Here is a 24275-nt window from a genome sequence, read left to right on the forward strand (position 1 = left end):
GAAAACGTCACATTCGCAGGAGAAGGAGGCGACGAAGGACAATCAGGCTGCACGCTCTCAGAATTAGTGACTTCCAATGGGTGTAGTGAGGTCCGCCGTGAGAGCACATGCGCAGGCCGAGGAGCCAAGATCAGGACGGCCGGCGTATCCGGGCGTGTCCACTAGGCATCTGTGCGCTGCGGACGCGAGCTGCTGCCGCCGTCATCCATAGGCTCGAACGCATCTGGTAATCCGAGGCCAGTGAACGAGCTTCGAGGGGGCGGCACACGGGTGCCGTGAGAAACAGCAGGCAGAGGGGCAGCTAGGACAGCCACCTGTGTAGGGGATGCTGGGGAGGCTGGCGAGGAGGAAGAGGAGGCGGCGGCGGCGGCGGCGCGACCCCTCATTCCTCTCTCCCTTTGCTCGAGGACGAGGGCTCTCTGGTCAGCCATGATCATGGCACGGAGCATGGGCCGCAGGGACTCGGGAACGCTGTCCCAGTTCCCAGCGCGTACGCTGTCGACCATGCGCTGCCTCTCGCGCAGGGCAGAGATCTCGCCCGACTCAACGGCGTTCTTAAACCACTGCTCCCAGGCCTCATCCAGGGGCACGGAGAAGTCACCACCACTCCTGGCGGCCACGCGTTCCCGCAGCTGCTGGTTGAGGGCCACGCCCACGCTCTCCAGCTCGCCTTCGCTGTCCTCGCCTTCAGCCCCGGCCATGGAGTTGTCATCGTCGTCATCGTTATGGTCGTTGGCGGCGGAGGCCAGGGAACGGTCGCGAGTGACGGCAGAGCTGCTCTGGTGGGCACGCCTGGGCTGGGGCTCGCCGGTCCAGACGGGCAAGCCATCCATAGCGGTGTCGCGGATGTTGCAGTTTTGTTCGCGCTCGTACCTCTCCTTTGCCCACCTAGTTCCCTCCCACTTGGTCAGGCCCGAGATCTCGTTGGGGGTCAGGCGCAGGGCGTCGAAGGCCCTAAAGAGGCGGCGGTGCCATTGCCATCTGCTGAGTCGGGTGCGGTGTGTAGGGTTGTTGTAGTCAAGCCCTGGGTACTTGGCTTCGTGGGTATCGAGGTGGCCATAGAAGGCGTGGACCTCCTGGCGAACCTCGAGGATCAGGTATCGCTGCAGGAGGGCGTGGAAGTTCTGAGGGTCCTGCGAGCGTGCCTTGGGAAACATTTGCTCGAAGACGAGCGCGTCTACCGGACGGCCCTTCATGGTGGGATGTGGATGTGTGTGTGTAGAGGTGTGTCGTATGTGTCCAGATGTGATTTGTGTGGTGTAAGAACAAAAATATGCTTTGTTGTATCTGTGGTGTGTTTTGTAGGTTGTCTTTGGGATGCGAGGAGGATCGTGAACGTTGCCGATCTCGCTCGAGTCCTGGTAAGACGAGTAATTGATAGTGTAAATTTCTTGTAGTGGAGATTCAAACGGTTGCCGTCAGGGGGAGAAATTGAGAGAGAGAGAGAGAGGGAGGGAGTGAGGAGAGAGACGAGAGGAGTCGACAGGAGGCGGTTTGGATGTAAGTGGTGTTTGTTTCGGGTGAGAGGAAGAGAGACGAGGAATGTTGCCTAGGCGTGAGACGGTCACGATATGTGGTCAGCAGTGGCTACGGAAGCTGTTGTCCAAGGAGGGATTCAGTAGTCACGAGGACGGGAGAGAGGAGGAGAAGGAGGAAGAAGGGAAAGGGCCGTCAACAGTAGAAGAAGGAGGAGGACAGACGGGGCGGGCAAAGGGGAGGAGGAGCGGTCGGGCCAAGATGAGGACCGTTGCGACGCTCAACTGGGGCTGGCACGAGGCGAGCCAGGACCAAAAGCACAAGGGCCCTTAACTAGTAAAAGGTCCAGTGTAGGCCCAGGGCCAAGACCAAGGCCCAGGCCCTGCGAACCAGTCCCAGACAGCATGTGCAACTGCACCTGCACTGCATGGTGCAGGTCACGCCCCTGTGTGGAGCCCAGATGTCTAGGTGTTAGTGTTAGTGTTAGTGTGTGGGTGCTATGGTACATAGTACAGCAGGTACAGTAAAGGTGGCCCCCGGTCCGGGTGTGGACACCCTTAGACACCACCCCCTAGACTTCCGAAGGGGGGGGGGGGGTGGGGGCAAGGGACACCTGCAGCCGCCAGTATTCAAAGTGCCTGCAGGGACCAGGCCAGGTATCGCATCACCAAGTCCACTGACCACAGACAAACTCTCAATGCACCTGAACATCTGATGTGATTTTGATCACTGTACCTGCACACCTGCACTGCAGGTCATGAACCCTTAGATCCAATGCAAGGACTATCTTTTCCTGGTTGTGTTAAAAGCATAAAGTGACAAGAAAAGCATGGTCAGGCTATAAGGATGGAACTATAACTTTGATCCATACTGACAAGTTATTACATGTACATGATATGCTTCTATTGACTTCTCTTGACATGACATAACATGACATTCTCATGACAAGCCATGAACCTCTCCTCATTTTATTCCAGGGCTAGAGTCAGGAAGGTCCAGGTCCCCTCCCACCCCTCTCTCGTGTTCAGGCATGCCTTTCAAAGCCCTAACCCCCTGGATCAGATCCCATCATCAGAAAAATGGACCCCTTTTCCTTTTTCCTTCTTCTTTTTCTTTATTGATCACCCCAGTGTTTCGTCATCCTTTTGGTGGCTGCCGACATAGACCATGGCCAGGTCAGGGCTCTGACAAGCCAGCCCGACACGGCGTTACAGCCTCAAATCCTCCAAGCAGCCCTCCTGACCTCCTCGTTCTCGCTTTATTCAATTCCCTTGCCTTACAAATAATTTACCCTGACATTAAGATCATCACAAAAAGACTGATCCATCCAGATACCCATATTCATTTTACTTTGTATTTTTCCCCCCTCCTGTTGTGCTTGTCTCTCGCCTCTTTCTTTCTTCTTTTTTTTTCTTCTTTTTTTCGTGTCCCTCCCCATTCAGAACAAGGGGGCTTTACTTGTGCATACAAGTACAACGTTTGCCATGTCACCCTTGCTTTGAATATTTCATCTGCACAACCCACCATCCCCCCCACCTGCCTTTGTAATAATCTTACTTTTGAGACAGTCGTGTGTGCTTGTTGTTCATGCAAACTTCCTTTCTCTCCCCACAGCACCCAAGTACGAGATAGATGGACACACCCACACCCGCAGCATAACACAAAGACCAAGAAAGAGGAGAAAAGATTCTAGACCACATGCCACGACATGGGATGGTGGGATGAGGCAAGAGACGGTGGACTGTTCTAAGCCAACCAACGACTCCTTCGGTGGCCGGCCGGCCTTTGCCTTGACATGGCCGCTTCTCCAGGCCGCCCACACACGCCATCTGCTTCTTGTTATTCGCCTGGCTGGTCTGCCTGATCGATGCTCGCCCCGGTGGACAACTAACCAAGCCGACTATGGCTATTATGCGCTGGACAAGGCATCGTCGCGCGCCCGGCCTGTCCATTCCCAACCAAGCCTCGACTCTAGTATCTACCGCAACCGCTCGCCCGCCCTGTTTGTTTTGTTGCTTTAGACTTTGTCTCGCTCGTCGGCGTCTGAACCAGGGTATCATCGTTAATTCTGGTTTTTTTTCTTTTGTTCTCTCCTCTTCTCTCTTGTCTTGTAAGAAGGTCTCGGAAGAAGAGTGGTTCTGGTTTCAAATCCTCATTCTCGTGGCCTATTCTTTGGTCTGGGCTTGTCAGGCAAAAGAGGATGCAGATACCATCGTTTCCCCGCCCACCGCCTTTTCTTTTTCCTTCGTCTATTGCTTCCCTTCTGACTCCTCCTCCTCCACATGGTCACTTGGGACCTGTCCAATCACAGCACGCCACAGGCCTATCTGGCTTTGCTGGCGTGCACCTTCGCTCCCCACGGCCGCCGCTCCCACGGCCGCCCTCCCCTCCAAGTGCTTCCCGGAGCGCCGAATGGGAGCTCAGCGCCGGGGTTATTCCTGCCAGAGCATCCTCCCGGCCAGACCGGCAGACCCGTTCGCCTCCTTGCTTTGCTTGTGTGCTCCTCTTGCTGCTTCTTTCCCCCTCTTTTTTCTCCTTCCTCCTCCACACGCTCTCTTACGCACACACACGCACACGAACGACATCATATTGGTCGCCCCCCCTTTTGTGAATCCTCCGGCCTGTTCACAAGACCACCCACCACCCAACCAACCTCCTTTCCTCTTTGTCGTTGTCATTCTCTTGACGCTGATTAGTTATTACCTTGCAGCGCCCGTCCGATGTGTACGTATGTAGTCATCACCACCTGCAGCAACAACCTGATTTTTTCCCTTTCTTTCCTTTTTGAACACCGTTGTAGATGACGCCAATAGTGCATCTTTGATCTGCATGTCACCCACCGCCCCCGGAAGGGAAGAAAATTAAGAAGAAAAGCCAAAGAAAAAGGTGGTGTAGGCGGCCCGTTTCGGGGACCTTTTCTTCCTTTTTCTTCCTCCTTTTGTTCGTCCGGGCTTCCGCTCTCTTCCTGGCAGAGCTGGACCAAAACCAAAAGACGACATGCACCACCGCACCAGCCGGGTTACAATCTCACACCTCGCCCCTCCTTGAATACGCCGTCTAACCGATAACGCCATTGCATGTCCTGAGTGCATACGCCTCCTCTTTTTTTTCTTTTTCTTTCTTCTTCTTGGTCATTCTCCCTCATTTGAAACCTGCTCGTGCTTTTTTGGCCAAAATGAGACTGATCATCAGCAAGCCGCGAAGAAGAAGAAAAAAAAAAGGCAGGGATGAGACTTTTAGAGACATGAGACAAGGTAAAACGGCAGGCAGGAAGGCGGAAGAGGGCCCGTCCCGCAGGCCAAAGTAAGCCTGTTGTAGCTAAAGCTGAGTTACCGGCGTTGTGGGATGCTGCACGAACACACACCCAGACACACAGTACACACCAAGCCATGCCCACAATGGAAGCAATAATCTGGCCCTGTTTTCCACCTCTTCCACACAATTTACTTTCTCTCCCCCTCTCTTTCCACGAACGAAAGCCGAGCATGTGGCGCTGGGTTGCAGCGAGATCGTTCAGCAGCCGTCTTTTGTCCAGCAGCAGCCTTCATGTGATCGATCAGTAACATGTCCCAGCCATGCACATACCCACATCATAGCCAGCCTAGTTAGTCTTACATCACTCCATTCATCATACATGACTGCCTTACCAACCTCCTGCTCCTCCCCCCCGGCCCGGCCGCCGGAACCGGCCAGCGCGTGGCGAGAATGGGTGGATCCTTCCGAGGAGACGGGCGTCGAGTTGAGTTGCTTTTGCTTGCCACCCTTCCCCGGCCACTCTTTGTCACCCGGCCGTCCAAGGACTGGGAGAGGGGCTGGAAGGTCATCATATCATCATCGTTGTCATCATCATCATCATCATCACTTCGCTGCCTGTATGCTGATGGCATGACTCTTCTCACTTCTGTTTGGTTCGACTTTGGTCGCCTTGGTCGGGACTTGGGGAGGGCTTTTTGTAGGTAGCTGCAGTGTGTGGCTGGATAGATTTGACCATCAGAGTGTAAAACAAATAAACCAAGAAGCAAAGAGAGAGAGAGAGAGAGAGAGAGAGAGAGAGAGAGAGAGAGAGAGAAGAAAGGGTTGTACCGCCAGCAACTCGCTGGATTTTGTCATAGAACGCACATAGCCGTCACTATACTCACGCCAAAATGCTATCTACCGTGTCCAATCACCTATGCTAATCCTCATAAAACGCCCAAGACAAAGAACCCTCGTACAAGAACTTTCATCCTCCAGCTGCCCTTCCCTGCCTCCATACTTACAAACACCGTACTGCACTGGACAAAAAAACCATCATCCTCAAGCCCAGTCCACCACACCCAACATCACACAACGACCAAGCAAACCCCCCCCCCCCCCCTTCCCCCTTTCTACCCTCATCCTCAACACCACCAAACCCCCGCCCCCAGCCCCAGCCAACATACAAGGACCGTCCATCAACTCAAGTCTTCTCGGGATCAAAATTTTTTTCAGTTTATCTGTCGGGCAATCGGCTTTACACCCCACCACAGCCGTGCCCTCACCCGGCCCGGAGCCGAAGCCCCATTTCCCCATCTCTGTTTAGAAATCTTTCTGGCGGCCTGCTTGCCTGCCTGTTCATATCTTTCTTTGTTTCTTTCTTTCTTTCTTTCTTTCTGGCTGGCTGGCTGGGAGAGCATGCAGCATAAGCGATGCATGGTGATTGACATCTTGTGGCTGTTACATGCTTCTCGATTCAGTGGATAGACTGGAAAATAGTGTTGACAGCGTAGAATAACCATTTTCTTTTATTGTCCCTGCACAGGTCACGGCTTCATCGCTCATGAGAAGAGGCGAAAGGTAAACATGTGTCGAATCCTCTAGTATTGATCGCACCTCTTTGACATGAATGTTATGACAACAATTATCATCAGTGGACACAAGAGACAGCAAGTTCAAGTCTTGAAGCAGCCTCATGCAGGCGCCCGTTCATTTATGCAATAGTAGACCAGAAATCAATATCAGCAGCAGTAAGCTAGCCCGTTTGTCCTCCATATCCCAAAGACATCTCTACAAAGGTATCGTTTCTCGTAAGAAGGTAACAACAACAAAAAGTCATGACCCATTCCATCAAGCCATCGCAAACATTTTCCATCCCAGACGCTATATCGAATCGCTCCGCTAAATCGCTCCGCTACTAGGGAAAGGAAGAAATAAAAAAGAAAAAGAACAAATAGAACCCCAGTTGCAGTGCGATTTCATGTTCAGTTCCTTGCGTCGTGGTCGTCCTGCATCTCATATGTCTATCTCGTCATGCTTCCCGTAAGCATATAAAAATCACCTAACCTCTTCCCGCTTGTTTCTCCAGAGTAGAGATGTAAAAGACCAGGACAAGAAGTAGGATCGAAAATGTGAAGAAGGGGGAGAAAAAATAGATCGTAATAGCATCATCACAACGGCGGGCTGTCCTGCGTCCAGGGTGTTTCGGCAGGATATCTCCTTCCCCCAACGCCCTTGATGCCGGGACTCGCCGTCCTGTCTGACGGCCTCTCATCCAGCGGCCCGCCGCGTCGCCTCCTCTCATCAGGATACCGGTCTCGCGGGTCCATCTCGTACCGCTGCCTATCCCTGTCGAGCCTGTCCACATCGGCGTGGCTGCTCGTCCGCCGCGGGTTGATGTCCGGCCGGTGCGGGTACCTGGCCTCCTGCTTGCCGTCCCGCCTGCTTCGTGGTCTGTCTCGGACCGCGTCCTCCCAGTCCGGCAGGTCATCCCTTCCCCGCCGCGCCGCACGTGGTTGTTGGTGTTGTTGCTCCCTGTCTCGGTCCCGATCCCGCTCGTACTCCCGCTCGCGCCGCCTTCGGTCCCTCGCTCGGCGGTGGCGCTGCTCTCGCTCCTGTCCCGAGTCCGTCTCGCCCTCATCTTCGTCGTGCGACCTACGGCCCAGGCGTAGACTGTCCCGTGAGCTCGCCCCGCCGGCCGCCACATTGCCGCTGCTGGAGCCGGGGCTCTTGCGCGACGGCCGCTCCATGGGCGAGGCGAGGGGAAAGATCCCAGAGAGCTTCTCGCTCGCCCAGTCTTTGGCCCTGTCGAAGCCCGCGCTCTTTCTGCGTGCCCCAAGATTGTAGTCCCCGGTTCGTAGCTTGGCGCCGCCGTCTGCGTTCGGCACAGCCAGAGGCGTGCCACCCGGCGGGCCTGTGGCGGGCACAGCGACGTATCGAGGGATGATCTTGGGGCTGCGGTGAGGTAGCGTCCTGTGCTGCTCAGAGCTCCGCCTGCCAGTGCGCGGGCTGATGTCGTCGTCCAGGTCGGAGTCGTCGGTGCTCGGCCTGCGCGGGTGGGAGTGCCACCGGGCTGCTGAGGGTCTCGGAGGGTTCAGGTGCGCTGAGGAATGTGGTTCGTGGGGAGAGGGATAGTCAGAGAAGGAACGTCGGCGGGCCCTCTCATCCGGCGACAGGCCGCCATGCCGCATCCGCTCCGGTATGTCGGGGTCAATACGCACCCGGGCGCCGCCGCCGCCTCTGGGATATCGTCCAGTGTCGCCTGGGCTTACATGACTGAAGGGGACACTGCGGTGGCTGAAGTAGTCCGTCGCGCCTCTCGAGCCGGCGGGGACGTGTGAGAAGCCGGCGTTGACCCGATCGGCCGCAGGTGCGAAGGCAGGTCTGGGTGACGACGTCGACGACTGCTCCTCCTTGGGCGTGGCCATCTCCCTCAGCTTTTCGCCGCAAGCCGCATGCCAGGCAGTGATGTCCGGGTCGGGCTCGGAGGGGAAGGACAAGGCGGAGAGGTCCTTGGGGAAGGGCTCGCCGGTGTCGGGGTTCTTGAGATCCCACTTCCTCACGGCGGCGAGGATCAAGGGCACATCCTCGTCGGGGGTGAGCAGAATCTGGATCGACTCCCAGCGCACGAAGCCCTTGAGGGTCAGGGCAGGGACGGAGGGCTGTTCGTAGTCATTCTCGGTGGGCTCGAGGGTGTGACGGCAGCCAAAGACCTGCCATATGTACGAGATAGATTCGTGGGGGGCGTTGAGAAAGAGTTCTGTTTGTGCGACAAGGCAGTCGACTGTGTCAGCAGGCCTCTTTCTTGCGGTGTGTATATGGACATAATTCATGCAAAGCTTCTGTCGACCATCTCACTCACTGTCGTAGTCTCCTCCCACGGCCTTGTAGAAGGCGGCGAGCTTGCTAGGCTTCAGCACACGGTCGTTCTCCTCGCCAACATGATCGATCTAGAGGTGCGAAAGGGACGAGAGCCATGATGTCAGCCTACGTTGACCCAGCACCAGTTGGTAAAGGGGAGGAGGGGTAGTGGGGCTAAGGAGTGAGGGCGCGCTCACGATATACTGTCCGATGGCCCGCAGCAGGGCGTCGAGAACCTTGGTTGGCGTCTTGTTGGGCTCGAAGAGGTAGCCATAGTAGTTGCTGCTGCTGCTGCTGCCACCGCCGCCCTGCGGAGTGGGAATGTCGGATGGTGCTGGTGGCTGCTGCTGGGGCGGTGATTGAGCTGACGCTGCTGCCGCTGCCGCCGCCGCCGCTGCTGGTGGTGGTGGTGGTGCAGGGGGTTTCTTGGGAATGGACTCGGCGGCGGTAGTGGCCATTGTGATGCGCTCCTCGGCGACGGGTTGATCATGAGGGCGGGCGTGCTCGAGCTCGGGCGGTCAGCGACAACAGCGGCGGCGGGGCTCCACTGGGGACTGGCAGCGTCATCGGGCAGCTTCGACCAACTGACGGTGGATTCGAGATGCAGTTAATAATGAGTTATCGATTTCGAGAAAGTGGGAAAATTGGGGACTGGGCCAAAAGCTGTGTACGGTATGGCAAGAGAGCAGAGAGTGCTGCCTGTGCTTGTGCGCGATGAGTATCGAAGGTGCAGCAGAATGAGAAGAAGAGGAGGAGGAAGAATAAGAAAAAAGAAGAAGAAGAAGAAGAAGAAGAGAGCAGTAAGAATAGGCAAAAGAGGGAAGAAGAGTGTTTTGTTGTCTTACTGCTGAACCTCAGCTGCAGCAGCAGGCGTTTCTAAACTGGGACATTGGGCTCCAGGTGAGAGAGCAGGTGCTTGCTGCCTTGCGGCTTGTGACTTGCGGCGTGCAGGCGCGAGGCGGAGGCATGGCATGCCCCACTGCTGTGGGTGTAAGCGGTTGCAGGCGGTTAGCAGTTGTGCAGGTGCTGCTGGACCCTAGGCTGTTAGTACTGTGCAACACTGACTGAACGGTCCAGGTCAGTATCACCCACTAACAACGGCCTTGATCAGGGTATGGTATTTCGATCACCAGCTGCACATGTCAATTTGGACTTTACTTAGGCAACACCCTGGTTCTCCCCGATTACTCAAGTCCGTCAGGTGTCTCGACAGGCAGCAAATCGGGCCATGATGAATAGATGAATTGCATTTTTATGTATTTGTGTGGGCGTGTGCCAATTCCTGGAGGGTCACTGTTTGGCCACTCATCCATCTACAAGGCGAGTAGTTTTTCTTTCTCTTGCTCGACGACACGATTATGCAAGAGCAAAGTTATACACGATTTACTTCCTTTCCCCACGTGTTCTTACACTTTGCAATCTATTTCACATGCTCTCTCACCTCATGTTCCACTACATAGAGCCACAATGTCCCCCAAATCACACACAGCCTCACCCCAACAAGCCCCAGAGTCCAACCACTGCACCAGCCAGCGGGAAGAACGACCTCACCAAGTTCAGGTCCTTCCACCGCAACAATAACCCCTCAAGTGCCTCACTTCCCACCGTGGCCGCACCACTGGCGACCTCAAGCAGCACCTGGTTCGTCGCATCCATAAAGACCAAGGTGAACGGCACGATACCCACGGTGAGCGCCGCCGCGCCCACGAACAGCTGCCAGCCGCTGCCGCGTGACCTGTGCTGCGCGTAGGCGAGGTAGCCGTAGCCTAGCAGCGAGAGCGCGGCGGCTTGGGGGCCGAGGACTTTGCCTCTGTTGTAGATGCCTGCCCACTGCTGTGCAAGGGCCTGTGTGCTGATGGGGCTGGTGGTAGAGGAGGTGGAGAACGATAGGAGGCCAGGGACGGCGAGGATAGAGAGCATGGCTTGGCCGCCTGGGAAGAGGAGATCAGCTGGTGCAAGGCTGTGTGTAAGAGTGTGAGCGTACCTGAGTTCCATGCTGCTCCTAGAATGCCCACCGTGGCAGCGATGGTGGTTGCTGTAGGGAGGCCAGACATTTTCGATGGCGAGACGTGAGTTTTGTTTGAGGACAATGTGTCGGTTTAAAGGAAGAACAATATATATAAATATGTATATATAACAGATATAGATATATATGTGTGTATGATGAATAAAACAATGATGGGCACGACCACACTACTTGACAGCAAGTAATAGATTGCGAGGACTTGGCAAATTCCTGCTCTTTTATATTCCAAAGGTTCTCCACATGGGTTTTCTTCACACAAGTCTAAGATCATCCTATTCTTGGAGGTATCCGCCGGTCCCCCCCCCCCGGATAGTATGGCGGCGCCCCAAACGTCAATATTACGGATCGGTGCAATGCGGCCTCAACGGCCCTCCAAATGTCCGAAAGGGGGCACCTCCGTGCACACCGATGCCACAAGGCTCAGATTACTCATTCGGGCCAAATCGGGCCCAGCTTGGTAGTATTGTCGGGTCTCTCTCTCTCTCTTTCTTTTTATTTGGTGTCTATCCTACCCACGTCATATCTGCTCCTTTTTCTGCTCTGCCCCTCGGGTCTTAGGGAAATACCGAAATGCAGCCAACTCGATTACCTTTTCTGGATCCTCTTTATGTTTCTCTTTCAGCACAGCAAATTTCTCAAAACCAAGCTTCTCTACTATGCGATAGCTCGCCGCGTTGCTCGAGTCGACGATGGCAACCAGCTGTTCCCGGCTCACCATGCCGGACCCGTCCTCGTCCACCACCTCGCCTGCTAGGGTCTTCGCATTCACAGACAACTCGATGGGCATCCTGTCGAGATCCTCCCACATTGACAGGAACGCACGCACAAACTCCGTCGCCAGGCCTGTACCCCAGTACTCTTTCCTGAGCAGGTACCCGAGCTCCGGCCACCCGTACGAACCCTCCTCGTTCTTCACCTCCGAACACACATCACCGTTGGCAGCAGTAGTGTTGGTGGTGTTGATAGTGTTCATCTTGTGCACGCCGCCAATGCCAATGAGTGTGCCGCCGCCATCCTCGTCCCCCGCCAGGCAGATGGCGCAGTTGAAGGTCTCGATGTCGTGCGGTGGCAGGAACTGTGCCAGCTTGGCCGCCGTCTCGTCCTTGTGGGCGACTGGGCGTCCGGCTGCGGTCCACCTCATGACCTCGGGCTGAAGCTGCAGCTCGTAGAGGGCATCGAGGTCGGAGGGGGCGAGCGGTCGCAGGTAGAGGCGAGACGTGGAGACGGGGTGGCGGGCTGCGGAAGAGGGCAGGCGAGGGAGGGTGGTGCGGACGTTGGTCCAGGAAGAGGCAGTATTGGATGCCATTTTGGTGAGTTTGAATATTTGGCTGAAATGAGTGGTGTGCAAGTCTTTTTGTAAGTAAGCGAGTGAGTGACTTGGAGTGCAAAGGCTCAAGAAAAAGAAAGGTGAGCAAATCATGTACGGTAAGTATTTTCTTTTTTTTTTATTCTGACCCAACTACAACAAAGGCACACCATTTATGATTATCTACTGACTCTCTCTTTCTTTTTGTAATCTTGTCCTCACCAATTCTCAGTGGAATGAGTCAAACTTTCGCTCATTTTCCCCCTCCATTTTGCGTTTCTTTTATCCAACACTTCAAATCCACTATAAACCAGGATTACACTTCGAGGGTGGACTTATCGTCGTTGATATCTTAGCGTGAAATCCTCCCATTGTGCCCACCTTTTTTAGTCCCTCCTTCCCTCCATCGCTACTGCCTACACCCGGAGCGGTGGTAGTGGGCCCGCTGGACGGGATCTCGGACCCGAGAAGGAACTATCATCATCATCATCAACGGCCGCCTTGGGTGAACACAGAACTCACTTTGCTTTTGCACACAAGGCTCGATGCAAACGCACTGACGCCCTGCACTCTCTCAAGCCAACGCACACACAAGACAAGGTGTAGAGACCTCAAGAAGAGTCATCACATGTTGACTTTGACACATACACGACCTCCTTGACCTAATCGATCCTCTTCTTTTTTGTTATAATTTCCTTGCCCATCACCACTCTCATCGTCACCATTCTCTCTCACACCATCCTCCTCCTTCTCATGCTCACTTCTTTCATCCACCCCCATCGGTGACAAGGCTGCTGCCCCTTGTCCCTTCGAGATGACCCCTACCGCCAGCAGCAGCACCGTCCCTCCTGAATCCAGCGCGGGCCAGCAGGAAGCCCACGCCCTCTCCTGCATCAACTGCCGCCAACGCAAGGTGAAATGTGCAAAGGTCTACCCGTGCCCCCACTGCGTGCGCGGTGGCCTCGAGTGTATCTTCCCCTCCCGCAAGAAGGACCGCGCCCCACGCCGCAACAGGAACCATGAGCTGCTCAACCGCCTGGCCAAGCTCGAGGCCATTGTCGGGCAGGCCGACTCCTCTTCAACCGCCTCCTTAGGCCAGCAGCAGCAGTCCGACGGGGCTGGGCCAGCAGTGGCAACGATGACGACCGCCGCCACGACTGCCAACTCGACAGGTCTTACGGCGGCACGCCTCAGGGAGATGGAGCTCAGGAACCCGCAGAAGCGCTGTCCCATTGTTGAGCCCGCCTCTAGGGACGACCCAGCTGCCAAGTATGTGAGCGGTGAATTCTGGGCCAACCTGTCCACGGAGGTGGAGGGTATCAAGGCCGCGCTGGAGATGCCCAGCGACACTGACGAGGAGGACAACGATGAGGGCGGTGGTGAGGGGGACGACTCGCTCTCGCCAGAGTCTGGCACCGCTGCGCAGAATCCTCAGCAATCGCAGCAGCACAGCACCCATGCCGACTTCGCCGTCTCGGCCGCCATGTTTGGCAACCCGCACGCCGCCAGCAACCGGCCGCGGCACCCACCACCTGAGAGGATCAAGAAGCTGCGTGAGCACTACTTTCACACCGTGGACCCGCTGCTCAAGATCTTGCACAGGCCGACGGTCGAGAGGCAGCTCGACGTGTTCATCGTCAACCCGGAGGACAACCCGCCATCCCCGCAGGTCGAGGCCCTGTGGTTTGCCATCTACTTCGCTGCCGTCACGAGCCTATCGCCGGCGCGATGCGTGGAGACGCTGGGCGAGGAACGTGCCTTGCTGGTGGCCGAATACAGGCAGGGTGTCGAGGTGGCCTTGGCGAGGGCCGACTTTCTGAATAGTACATCACTTGAGACCCTGCAGGCGCTGACAATATACGATGTGAGTCTTTTTATTTCATCTGTTCTCTCTCAGACAAGTGAGATTCTTTCTTCTTGCTGACTGGTTTCCCCCCTCTCCAAAGGCGTGCCTCCGCAGCCACACCAGGTCCCGCGCCTCCTGGGCTCTCCTCGCTCTCGTCTGCCGCCTCTCACAGGCGAGTGGTCTCCAGCGCGACGGAAACGGCTCCGCTTTCCCCCCCTACGAGGCCGAGATGCGCCGCCGCCTCTGGGCCCAAGTCATCGTCCTCGACGTTCGCGCCTCCCAGGACCGCGGTACCGAGCCTATGATTCTGGAGGAGACCTTTAACACCATTCCGCCCTCTAACATTGACGACGCCGACTTTGGCCCTGACACCACCGTGCCAGTCCCTCAGCTCGCCCGCGGCGTTGCCGCCACCGATATCACCTTCAGCTTGTGCACCTACCACTGCTCGTGCCTCTACCTGCACATCCACGGCCCGCGGAGCAAATTCTTCAAGCCTGCTGCCGGTGCCGACGATCCCTCCTCCTCTGCAGGTGCCACTGCTGCTGGTGGCCATGGCGCACAAACAAACCTCACCTCTTTCCCCCCGCAGCAGGGCTACATCGCCGCCCAGGCCTCCGAGGAGGACGTACTTGAGCGCATCAAGGCGCTAGAGGCCCAGTTTGTGGCGCCGGCCCTCTCGCGGCCCGACCACTTTCCCGCAGTCATGGCCGCCGCCGTCGTCCGCCTGACAACGCTCATCATCTGGCTGACCATCCAGTACCCCTTCAGCATGCGACAGCCCACCATCAAACCCCGCGTCTCCCGCGAGCACATGCTCCAAACCGCCGTCTCTATCCTCGACCTCGCTGCCAGCGGACCCGCAACCGCTGGCACCGGTATTAGCGAGGCTGAGTGGCGCGACCGCTTCGCTTGGTGGCAGGACGGCTACGTTCAGTGGCACGCCATCGCCGTCGCCCTCGCCGAGCTCTGCGTTCAGACCGCCGGGCCCCTCGTCGACCGCTCCTGGATCACCGTCGAGAAGGCTCTGGCCGTGTGGAGCGAGAAGGTCGCCGACAGCAAGCGCGGCGCCTTATGGCGGCCTATCCGCAAGCTGCTGCGCAAGGCGAGGGAGAAGAGGGCCGAGGCTCAGCTGAGGAGACTGCGGCTCCACGGCGGTGGGGCGGCAGCAACAGCAGCGGCGACAAGACCACCACCGGCAGCAGCATCAGAACCGCCAAAAGCAAGGGAAAAGCAGCGGGTGCAGACAGGTTACTATAGAGATCCAGAGCAGTCGCATATTCCCATCCCGAGGTCACCCAGGGAGGTACTGGCAAAGATACGATCGCGAGTGTCCACAGAGGGGCACGGCTCTCCAATGTATGCAGATTGGGAGACGCCAGCGCCCGTCGAGGGGACGCAAGCACAGCCGCAACAGGCGACGGCAGCCGTTCCTCCTAGGGCATCGCCAGCGCGCATCGCAGCGACAGAGGTAGGTCCCACAGGAATACCCTTCACCGTAGATTTTGGCAATACCGATACGTCCATGGCGGACAGCGCCACGATCCCGACCACGACAGCGACCCTCGGATCCAGTTCTGGTCCCCGCACGCAAGACTCTCAGTTTGCCGCCACCCCTTCTGCCATGATTCTGGAGAACGCACACAACACACAATGGACTATCGACTTTAGCGGTATGGACGACGCCGCCGCCGCCGCCGCCATGACCAACATCGACCCTGCGCTACAGATGCAGCAGCACGAACAGAACCAGCAGCTGCAGCTGGACATGATGGACTGGTCGGCCTGGAATGATTTTGTCGTGGATGCGAATGTGAGTTTGGAGGATGGGACAAGTCCTAGCAGCGAGGGTAGGGCGTTGTGATGCAACTGTGAGGTGAATATTTTGGATAACGTACAAGAGATACCACTGCATTTCGGCAGAGGGAGGGAAGAACTTGTCAGGAGGCACAGCACATAGAAAGGTATTGCACGCAATTGGCCTTTTTAGGGGAAAAGATACCACACAGCTCAGCTCGAATCGAATAGACCGCTCTCTAGATCCACATGATCTTTGTGCACACTCACGCCATCTGGAGGGATGCTCTCGTTCGTTCTCTAGTCTTTGGATTTTGTTCCATTCCTTTTTTGCTCATAAAACTCTTTGTTTTTTTTATCTCTTTTGAGAGCAAATGCAATGACACGCCGTGATCCCTAATGAACACCAGAGGAAACCATCATCCGGACCAACGATTCCTTATTTTGCTGCTCCTTTTTCTTTTGTGGTGTTCAAAAAAAAGAAGCGCCCAAGGCCGTCGCCAACCCCCCAGAAGCCTCCCCGAAAATCCCTAGCGCATCAAACCAACCACCTTCCACACCAATACCAGCAGACGAGCCACAGACTTAGGCAAAAGTCGAAGGACGGGTGGCGGAGAAGACCTTCTTGTTGCTGATCTTGGGGACGCGGTGGGGCAGAGGGAAGGTCAGGTTCTTGGAGAGCAGCTGCTTGATGTAAGGACGCTTGACATCGTCGGACTTCTCGAGCTCGACAACGCGGAGGATCTAAGATGATAAAAATTCTTTCGTTAGCACCGCCTGGTTCTATCTCCTCTCTCTCTCCCCGCTACTCCTTGTGTTCTTTTCTTTCACGAGGGGCGATTCATGGGTCTTCGGTTGTGAACGTACGTGGATGGACCTGAAGCGAGCACGGTGGCGGGCAGCCATGTCCTGGTAAAGAGCCTCGACGGCCTCAGTGCGGGACATCTCGCGGTACTCCTTGTACATGTTGTGGGTACCGGAGCGGGAGTCGTAGCGGATCCAGATGCCGAAGTTCTTGACCTTCAGGGGGTGCTTCTCGTGGATCTGTCACAGGCGTTCTCTTGTCAGCTTCCATCGTCATCACCTTGATTGTCCGCAGCACGCCTCCATTTTCCAACTTCCGTCATTGATTCCTCCTTCTTGTCATTCTCTTCCTCCTGCTTCTCATCGCTCGGGTGTAGGATGCCACGTACCACGTTCAGGCTGACGATCTCACCAGTGGCCTTCTTGACCTTCTTCAGACCCCGCATGAAGTACCAGTACCGGGACTTGGCAACAACGGAGTTGGGAGCGAAGATACGCATGCGGTACAGGGCCGGGGTGGGGTTGGCCTCTGTAGGCAGATGTCTGCCAATGACCTGGTACTCCTGAAGACGACCTGTCCGCAACTATGTTAGCCGGCTGTACCACGATCCTGGGCCATGTATCTGTGGGGTAATCCTAGGAGCGACAATCGAAGGCGTGAAGGGTTCGTTCCGGGGGGATCGGTCGCGCAAGAGAAGATTTTGCTCTGCATCGTCGGCGGTGCGGCAGTGCATGTGGTACGTGATTGTGGCTGCAAGAATTTTCGTATCCATTCTGCATCACGCGCGTGCTCTTTCTTGATCGTCAATCCGTTCCAAATGTGCGGTTCAAGTGAGAAGTGTCTCCGTTCTTCCGACCATCGCCTCAATTGATACTGCTTGTGTCGTAGTCGATACCGTCCGGCGTCTTCCTCTTTTTTCTAGCATCTCGGGTTCCGATAAAAATCGCGGATCGTCGTGGTTCTCGCCGTCGATGTCGATGTCGCTCCCAGCTCTCGATGCAAGAATGAGGAAATACTGCTTACCCATCTGGAAGAATAATGTCAGTAGGTTAACAAGTATAGTTGTTCTCGGTTGTTGAGGCTCACTTTGACTGTGTTTGCCGTCTTGTCGAGGGTTGATGGTTGACTGCAAGTTAGTGGTTGTTGCAACAACTCGGCCAAGTCGAGAGGGTCGGTTGGATTTTTTGCGTTGGCGGTGGATTGTGTGCTCGCGGTGGCGCTGGCGGCTGATTGGTGGTCCAAGACCCACCTTCTGACGGCCTTTGGAGCGGGAAGCGCAAAACTTTCTCCGCTTCCTGATTGAGCTTGCAGCTGGCCACAGCTGCGACTCAGCTGTCAAATTGGATGCCCCGTGCTAGCCAACAGCTGACTCATCTCATCTGGGTGACAGGGGGCGCAGGGTAGGCGCCTCTTCAATAGTACTGCCCAGACATACAGTCCTTTGATGTAGCAGATTATGTCACCTTCGATTCAAAAGTATCTTTGTGTTTGACATATTCTCGAACCTCGCATTTCTGAGCAGCTTCTTTACCATCCTCTGATGCAAGGTATCCTCGAATCAGCTCACTATGGACTTCATCTTCCAGGACTTTGGTTCTGCTTTTGGAACGGGCAACGGGTACGAGCTGTCCCGCGCTCTCACACCAGAGCAGGGCACAGATCTGCTCAAGATCATATGGAAAGCCACCAACCATCACCAGGCCAAGGACTACTTGCGACGTAACCTTAAGAGGGAGACCAACATCTCGAAGCAGGAGCTTGACGCGTGGACTGATGTTTTCTACCAATACTGGCTGACCGCTGGCGCCATCCTTGCAGTGCAGGGCGACATCATTGCGCCTGGAACGGTGAGCCCCCACCCCCCTTTGCCACACAGCCAGCCATACATATCTCAGAATACGCTAACAGTCCTGGGCAGCCATCATGGAGCAAAGTCTATGAAGCGTGGCGGGATTTCACTCTGGCACTCACGAGGGGCTACCGGAGTGCAGGGTTTGGAGCTTGGACGATACCGTGCCTCTACATTGCCGGAAAATACCTGAGGGTCTTTGCCCTCAATGCAGACAAGGAACGCAGTTCGAAACCTACCGATGAGGGAGCCATGACTCTTCAGGATGATTTCGACCCGGAGGCAGAGGCACACCAGAGCCTCGAGGACTGTGCACGACAGCTTAATGCCATATTCGGTCTCTGCCTGATGGATAGGAATCCTCTCGAGGAGTCCAAGAAATGGGCCATCTATTACATCATCAACCTCCTCTTCAAGACGTATTTCAAGCTCAACCAGGCAAGCTTGTCTCGGAACATCCTGAAAAATCTACGTGCCAACGAACGCGACATGCCATCCCTCGATCAGTTTCCAAAATCCCAGCAGGTCACTTTCAAATACTACGAGGGCGTCCTCTTCTTCCTTGAGGAGAATTACGTGGAGGCTGAACGTTGTCTGGGAGAGGCTCTGGGTCTCTGTCACAAGGATGCCATAAAAAACAAGGAGTCAGTTAAATTCAAACCTCCTTAGACACGCTACGGTTACAGGTACACTGACATTCGCACAGACTCATTCTTACCTATCTCATCCCCTGCCATCTTCTCACCAGCCACACCCTCCCAACGCCAGCCCTCTTGGAGCCGTACCCACACCTCCAGGAGCTGTTTCTACCGCTAGCACAGTGCATCAAGAAGGGCGACCTCAATGCCTTCGAGCAAGCTCTAAAGGATGGCGAGGACGAATTCGTGAAACGACGTATTTATCTACCCCTCGAACGAGCCCACGATACTTGTTTGCGTAATCTACTGCGCAAGGTCTTTCTCGCAGGCGGTTTCGAGGAGCCCAAGCCTGACACACCGGGTGCCTCACCAGTCCGTCGTACAAGAATTCCCGTTGCTGACTTCACGGCCGCCATCAGCCTCGGCAGCAAGCAGCAGGTTGATTCGGATGAAGTGGAGTGTCAGCTGGCCAATATGATCTACAAGGTAAGTCCTACCATCGATTAGCTTCTGCAACCATCTGGCAAGGCCCAGACTTGTATCTGGACAAAGCCCGTACCTACACTCTCCCGGGGGTGCCTCATAAGTAGCCCGGTAGACTGACCATGCGACTCAAACAGGGCCTCATGAAGGGCTACATAGCACGTGAGAGGCAGATCGTGGTGCTGAGCAAATCTGGAGCTTTCCCAGGCACCGGTGTTTGACAGGGCGGTGCCAAATCTCACCACCGACATATTTAAGTGCCTGAAGCTTGTGTCTTCACATACTTCCAAACAGCGGCAAGCTGCTGCAGAGGTAGGATGATTCGCCCCTGGCTGTATCAGGTACGACCGCCTTACATTAGAAAGGCAGAGAGGAGACCATGAGAGCATCTCGGCTAGGACGTGGCCTCTGAAGGATGGCTTACGTACTTCGTAATATGGTGACTTAGCATAAGGGAAACCAACGGCTGTGGCTTATTTGGTTGGGTTTTTCAAGGCAGATAGATACCCTGGGGACGCATTGGACTCACGAACGCCTTCTTTACCTCATAATAGATACCCTATCACAATGTCAACCTTGAGCTATTATAGAACCGAGCATTTGCAATCTGTTGCTCTAGCCAACTCTTACTTAAGTCAGAGCAAGGAAATAGAAAACTCAAAAACACCGTCAAAGCACGAGAACACTCATCCCTATCTTGCATGACGGCCTTGGTCCTATGTGTCAATGAAAAGGGCAAGGACAAGGGGGGGGGGGGGCCTCAACACAGCCGGCCCGGGGTTCCATGTTTCTATAGCAATGAATAGATACTAAAGGGCAGCATGTATGAAAGTTTGGCATGCGGATTCCCATTAGAAAAGTAAATCGGCAAGGATACACTCGCATACCAGCGGCAACGGCAAAAAGTGGTATGCAGAGAAATTAGTAAGAAAGAAAACACAAAATGATGCTGGCCGCAGCACCGCAACTGAGGACGGCGGGAATGAACTCTGTTTCGAAGTGACTCCAGAGGCTCAATTATGCCACAGAGTCTAGGCAGATTTTGAATAGAACAATCAATTTATCCCCCTTGTTCCTCGTCAGAAATCGGATGTTGACAGCACCTGAGACAAAATGCCGAACCTCCTAATCCTAACAGAAAAATCATTCACGCTCGCAAACCTCTTCATCCAGACCATTTATCCCCTTCTGGAAAGTCACGCAACAAGCCCAAACTTTCTTTTCTCTCAATCATCCTATAATCCATGTCTCAACCCCCCCCCCCTCCTTCCTCCCAACACCCTTTTCCTCGGCCCCTGCTTTTCCTCTTCGCCCCCACGTCTCACAACAGCCTTCCTCCGTCCTTCACGGCTCGCGTCCACCCATTCACGCCAACCGTGAACGGCTGTGAATGGAGCGCCCAAGAAAAACGAGTCGACAAGGCGTTTTGAGTTAATTACTTATTGATGCATCCCAACATAAAATTCTTTTGATTCCTTTTTCTACTTTTTCTTCTTCTTCGCGCTGCTCTGCCTCATTTGGACGAGGTGAGTTACATTGCAGCCAATAGTCAGGTCGCAGAAGAGGCGTGTGGTGAGATAGATAGGATGCGTGATGGAGATGTGTGCATTGCACATATTAGTGAATCAATGATAGTTTCTGGGATGCTACCTGGTAGGTTGACGGATCTCTCTCCAATTCGTATCAGGTTAAAGGGCCATAATTGAGCCACCCAAGGGGAAAGGGGGGGGGGGTTGGATTTCTGCGTGCACCCCATTTCACATCTTCGTTCGGCACCTCATCTCGGAACTGTGAAGGCCAGATGAAAATTGAGAATCAAAGTCAATTCGTAGAACCCCGACTGCCCTTGCTCTAAAGGATACTTAGATTGTTGATTGATGGCAGCACTTCAGGGAGCAAATCGTTCTAAAGGAAAGACAAGAAATGTAATAGCACAAGTGTTTTTCAGGCTGGCTGGCTGGCTGCCATCCATGTTATCATTCTTCTGCCCGAGAAAACCCAGTTCTGGTTCAACCGAAGACCCCACCGTTGACCGTTGTCATGAGATTGCTGGTGCTTGAGATGGCTAACGGCCGGGTATAAAAGCGTCCTCCAAGAATTTTAAAAGGGAAAATGACCTCATATCCCAATCTTTTGCCCATCGTGAAACTTTCTGTCGTAAGAGGTGATGATAATAATACAGTGAAGGGATGAAATGAAAACCTAGAAGATCATGATGTATCAGAAGAATCTTTGATACGGTGTGAGCGACACGCCTTCGTACACCCGTCAACTTCGGGTCTTGCCCACAAAATTTTCAAGAAAAATCAAGCTGGAGCGGCTAACTGACATAGAACAAGATCAGGAAAGAAGAAATCATTAATCATTAAATTCAAGAACAAAAACAGCAAAAGGATGAGGGGTATTCTTTTTGTAAATTTCCAGGCTGAGAAGGGTGGTGTGAAAATCATGTAGGACAGAGAGAGAGAAGGAAAGAGAAAGGAAAAATAAGGAGAGAAAGAAGAAAAGAAGAAAATTAAAGTGCATGAAAAGTGCAGACATGTTCACATGTAACGGTTGGTGCGAGGCGAAGTCTGGGCGCCAACATCGTCGACGTGGTTACAGAGCGCGACGAACAAATCAAAGAATAGCTGAGTGCCGCCATTAAACATCTCAAGCTGCATCGTGCCGCTGCGCTTGAAGGTGGAGCGACTACGAATGATGAGGGCGAGAAAGTGAGCACGGAGCTTGGAGTCGGTCTCGGGTGTGTGAGCGTAAGCATAGCGGGCGGAGGATAAAATGGTGCTACATTGGACACCACATTCTGTGGAGAGAATGGTCAGTCATGTGCCATGGGATGGAGACGGAGGATGATGGGAAAAGAAGAGCATGGAGAAAGAAGATAGGAAAATCAGACATGAGAGCACAGAAGAATGCAGATCCTACTTACGAAGACCCTGTTTCCGGAGGGCAAGGCGCTTCAACTCCTCCAGTCCATACTTTTCCGCGGCACAGTAGATGACCGTGTCCTTCAGCAGCGGTCCCTCGGAACTGTGGTGATAGATGGTAGACTCGCTCTTAGACCCACGCACATCCTCGGATGGCTCCATCTCCCAAGTATTTCGCTTCTTGTTGTGCACAAGGCGCGGAAAGTAGTCACCCTTGTAGAGATATTCAAGGACGGACGAGAAGATCTCGGGGGACTCTTCAGGCAGTGCAATGCGCTTGGTAGATGACTCGGCGCTGTACTTCAAGACGTTGACGAAGTAGGGAGCACGGGTGAGGACATCATCGTGTGCAGCGAAGATGCGTTGCTCGGGGCCGATGACAAGCGTGACGATGGGGCTGATGCCGCTGCAAATATTAGAATGTGCGCGGTATGTTTGGGCAGTACACTGCAGATGGAAAAATTGATGCGGGGATGGCTTACCTTGCTGCTGTTGGCGACGACGCAGTTGACACGTTCGTCACGCTCTGCGTCCTACGTCGATGCTCGTGACGGCGTTTCGAAACGCCTGACTCTTTGGTGAATGACGAGCTCGACTTGCCGTGCTTTGAGCCCTTGGAGAAGCTCTGCTTGGTCGAAGTCGACTTGGTGAACATTTTGACCCGCCTCCCCTTCCAGCCTCATTTGAAAATCAAAGTGCAGAGGCTGTTTCTGGATTGATGTGGGATGACGCAAATGCTGCGTGGATGAGACCTTTTCTGCTGCAGCCTGATCTCGAGTGTGACAGGGTAAAAAGATGGGAATAGACAGGGAGAAGACAGGGCGAGAGAGAGGAAATAAAATCATGGAAAGACGAAAAAGCGACGAAAAGAGGACGGGATTATATGCCGGAGCGGAAGAATCTACCTCAGGCAGAAACCTGACGCTGGCCAGTCGAAAGGAGGAGAGGCGAAATCTTGGGAAAGAGTAGGGCGGACAGACGGGAACTCACCTGCCATTTATATGCAGATTGGGATGACCGAGCCGGCCAAGACACCCGCTTGGATGCATCAAAGCGTTGATCATTGCAGCAAAAGGACCGGTTGCCTCAGGGTCAGCCCAGCACGGGTGAACCAGGCGAAGAGATAACGCGTGGACGTTGGACCAACCGCGTCGCAGGCTCCCGCCAGGTAGATTGGTACACGGCAGGAAATCGCCTGTTCACGTGATTTTAATATGGGTCTTGATGGTATCTGTAGGGTCTGATTCGCCACGTTCTCGGTCAAGCAAGACTCATCTGTCCAAGTGTGTGACACAGCTGAGATTTGAGGTTGAGCAACAGGGGGGGCGTAAGCAAGGGAGGCAAGGCCATAGCTGGAGGAGGGAGTCAGTCAACCTGCAGGGGGCAGGCCGTGCTAGCGGGCAAAACAGCCCTGTACGGAGGCCCCGGACTTGGCTGGCTGCTTTGGTTCAGTGTACTATGGTACAGAGCATCCTAACTCATCATTAGCACGCCATTTGACAATTTTCTTATGACAACGCTCGTAAAGGAGCCACATCCTGCTTGATCCTTGTGTAAGATCTTTTCAGAACAATTGAAAATTGCAAAACAACGACGTTGCTGATGTCACGACGTGGAATTGAAAAGAAAAAAGGAAAAAGCAAGGGCGAAAAAGAAAGGGAAAAAAAGAGCATCATTGGGAGTGAGTTTTGCGGGTTCAAAACATTTGATCTTGAAAAACAATTTGATTTATTACAGTGAAGAACATGACAAAACTGAATAATAGATGTCTTGAACATCCACGAGCGGCTGAAGGTCTTTGACAAATATAGTGCAGCACAGTCTCTAGTATACCCCAATATGGACAATAGTGTTTATAGTTTCAGGCTTCCTATGCTAGAGCCTCCCCAAAGGGAATGACTGGGTTTGCCAAACGAGTATGTTCTAGTCACCATCAGAACTGGTCATTTGGACAACATGATTTTGATTTCGAGCCACTGACGTCTTCTTACCGCGATATATTATCTATAAATTTGTCTATCCTTGCA

The 24275-nt window shown here is 54.3% G+C and overlaps 9 protein-coding genes across 9 annotated transcripts; 2 read left to right on the top strand and 7 right to left on the bottom strand.

Moving 5' to 3' along the window:
- Window positions 1–416: 416 nt before the first annotated feature.
- Window positions 417–1196, bottom strand: M406DRAFT_231805 (uncharacterized protein; the record flags this gene model as incomplete). Its single annotated transcript, XM_040915886.1, has 1 exon — window positions 417–1196. A coding segment is annotated over one exon (780 nt), but the record flags the coding sequence as incomplete, so codon positions are not given.
- Window positions 1197–4989: 3793 nt separating this feature from the next.
- M406DRAFT_332650 (uncharacterized protein) lies at window positions 4990–6027 on the bottom strand (the record flags this gene model as incomplete). Its single annotated transcript, XM_040920773.1, has 7 exons — window positions 4990–5018; window positions 5062–5077; window positions 5128–5288; window positions 5376–5422; window positions 5616–5628; window positions 5736–5750; window positions 5997–6027. The coding sequence occupies 7 exons, from the start codon at window positions 6025–6027 to the stop codon at window positions 4990–4992; spliced, it is 312 nt and encodes a 103-aa protein (XP_040773246.1).
- A 365-nt stretch (window positions 6028–6392) lies between these two features.
- M406DRAFT_347425 (uncharacterized protein) lies at window positions 6393–9539 on the bottom strand (the record flags this gene model as incomplete). Its single annotated transcript, XM_040922292.1, has 5 exons — window positions 6393–7585; window positions 7616–8470; window positions 8573–8660; window positions 8769–8879; window positions 9525–9539. The coding sequence occupies 5 exons, from the start codon at window positions 9537–9539 to the stop codon at window positions 6882–6884; spliced, it is 1773 nt and encodes a 590-aa protein (XP_040773247.1). The 3' UTR covers window positions 6393–6881.
- A 523-nt stretch (window positions 9540–10062) lies between these two features.
- M406DRAFT_264070 (DUF1772-domain-containing protein) lies at window positions 10063–10625 on the bottom strand (the record flags this gene model as incomplete). The annotated part of the gene is made up of 2 exons (XM_040917634.1): window positions 10063–10502; window positions 10556–10625. 2 exons carry the CDS (start codon window positions 10623–10625, stop codon window positions 10063–10065), a joined length of 510 nt encoding a protein of 169 aa, XP_040773248.1.
- A 603-nt stretch (window positions 10626–11228) lies between these two features.
- On the bottom strand, window positions 11229–11870 carry M406DRAFT_233859 (acyl-CoA N-acyltransferase; the record flags this gene model as incomplete). Its single annotated transcript, XM_040915953.1, has 2 exons — window positions 11229–11513; window positions 11580–11870. Coding segments are annotated over 2 exons (576 nt in total), but the record flags the coding sequence as incomplete, so codon positions are not given.
- A 550-nt stretch (window positions 11871–12420) lies between these two features.
- M406DRAFT_280316 (uncharacterized protein) lies at window positions 12421–14905 on the top strand (the record flags this gene model as incomplete). Its single annotated transcript, XM_040918405.1, has 4 exons — window positions 12421–13310; window positions 13356–13767; window positions 13850–14152; window positions 14246–14905. Coding segments are annotated over exons 1-4 (1968 nt in total), but the record flags the coding sequence as incomplete, so codon positions are not given.
- Window positions 14906–15105: 200 nt separating this feature from the next.
- Window positions 15106–17725, bottom strand: M406DRAFT_347427 (uncharacterized protein; the record flags this gene model as incomplete). The annotated part of the gene is made up of 4 exons (XM_040922293.1): window positions 15106–16290; window positions 16414–16590; window positions 16740–16924; window positions 17722–17725. 4 exons carry the CDS (start codon window positions 17723–17725, stop codon window positions 16132–16134), a joined length of 525 nt encoding a protein of 174 aa, XP_040773251.1. The 3' UTR covers window positions 15106–16131.
- Window positions 17726–17919: 194 nt separating this feature from the next.
- On the top strand, window positions 17920–19893 carry M406DRAFT_293911 (protein CSN12; the record flags this gene model as incomplete). Its single annotated transcript, XM_040919108.1, has 4 exons — window positions 17920–18168; window positions 18228–18844; window positions 18907–19324; window positions 19459–19893. 4 exons carry the CDS (start codon window positions 17920–17922, stop codon window positions 19540–19542), a joined length of 1368 nt encoding a protein of 455 aa, XP_040773252.1. The 3' UTR covers window positions 19543–19893.
- A 1971-nt stretch (window positions 19894–21864) lies between these two features.
- Window positions 21865–23340, bottom strand: M406DRAFT_347429 (uncharacterized protein; the record flags this gene model as incomplete). The annotated part of the gene is made up of 3 exons (XM_040922294.1): window positions 22731–23340; window positions 22251–22654; window positions 21865–22124 (listed from the first exon to the last, which is right to left on the bottom strand). Exons 1-3 carry the CDS (start codon window positions 22901–22903, stop codon window positions 21865–21867), a joined length of 837 nt encoding a protein of 278 aa, XP_040773253.1. The 5' UTR covers window positions 22904–23340.
- Between the last annotated feature and the right edge of the window lie 935 nt (window positions 23341–24275).

This window comes from Cryphonectria parasitica (genome assembly GCF_011745365.1).
Source record: "Cryphonectria parasitica EP155 unplaced genomic scaffold M406scaffold_7, whole genome shotgun sequence".
Lineage (NCBI taxonomy): Eukaryota > Fungi > Ascomycota > Sordariomycetes > Diaporthales > Cryphonectriaceae > Cryphonectria > Cryphonectria parasitica.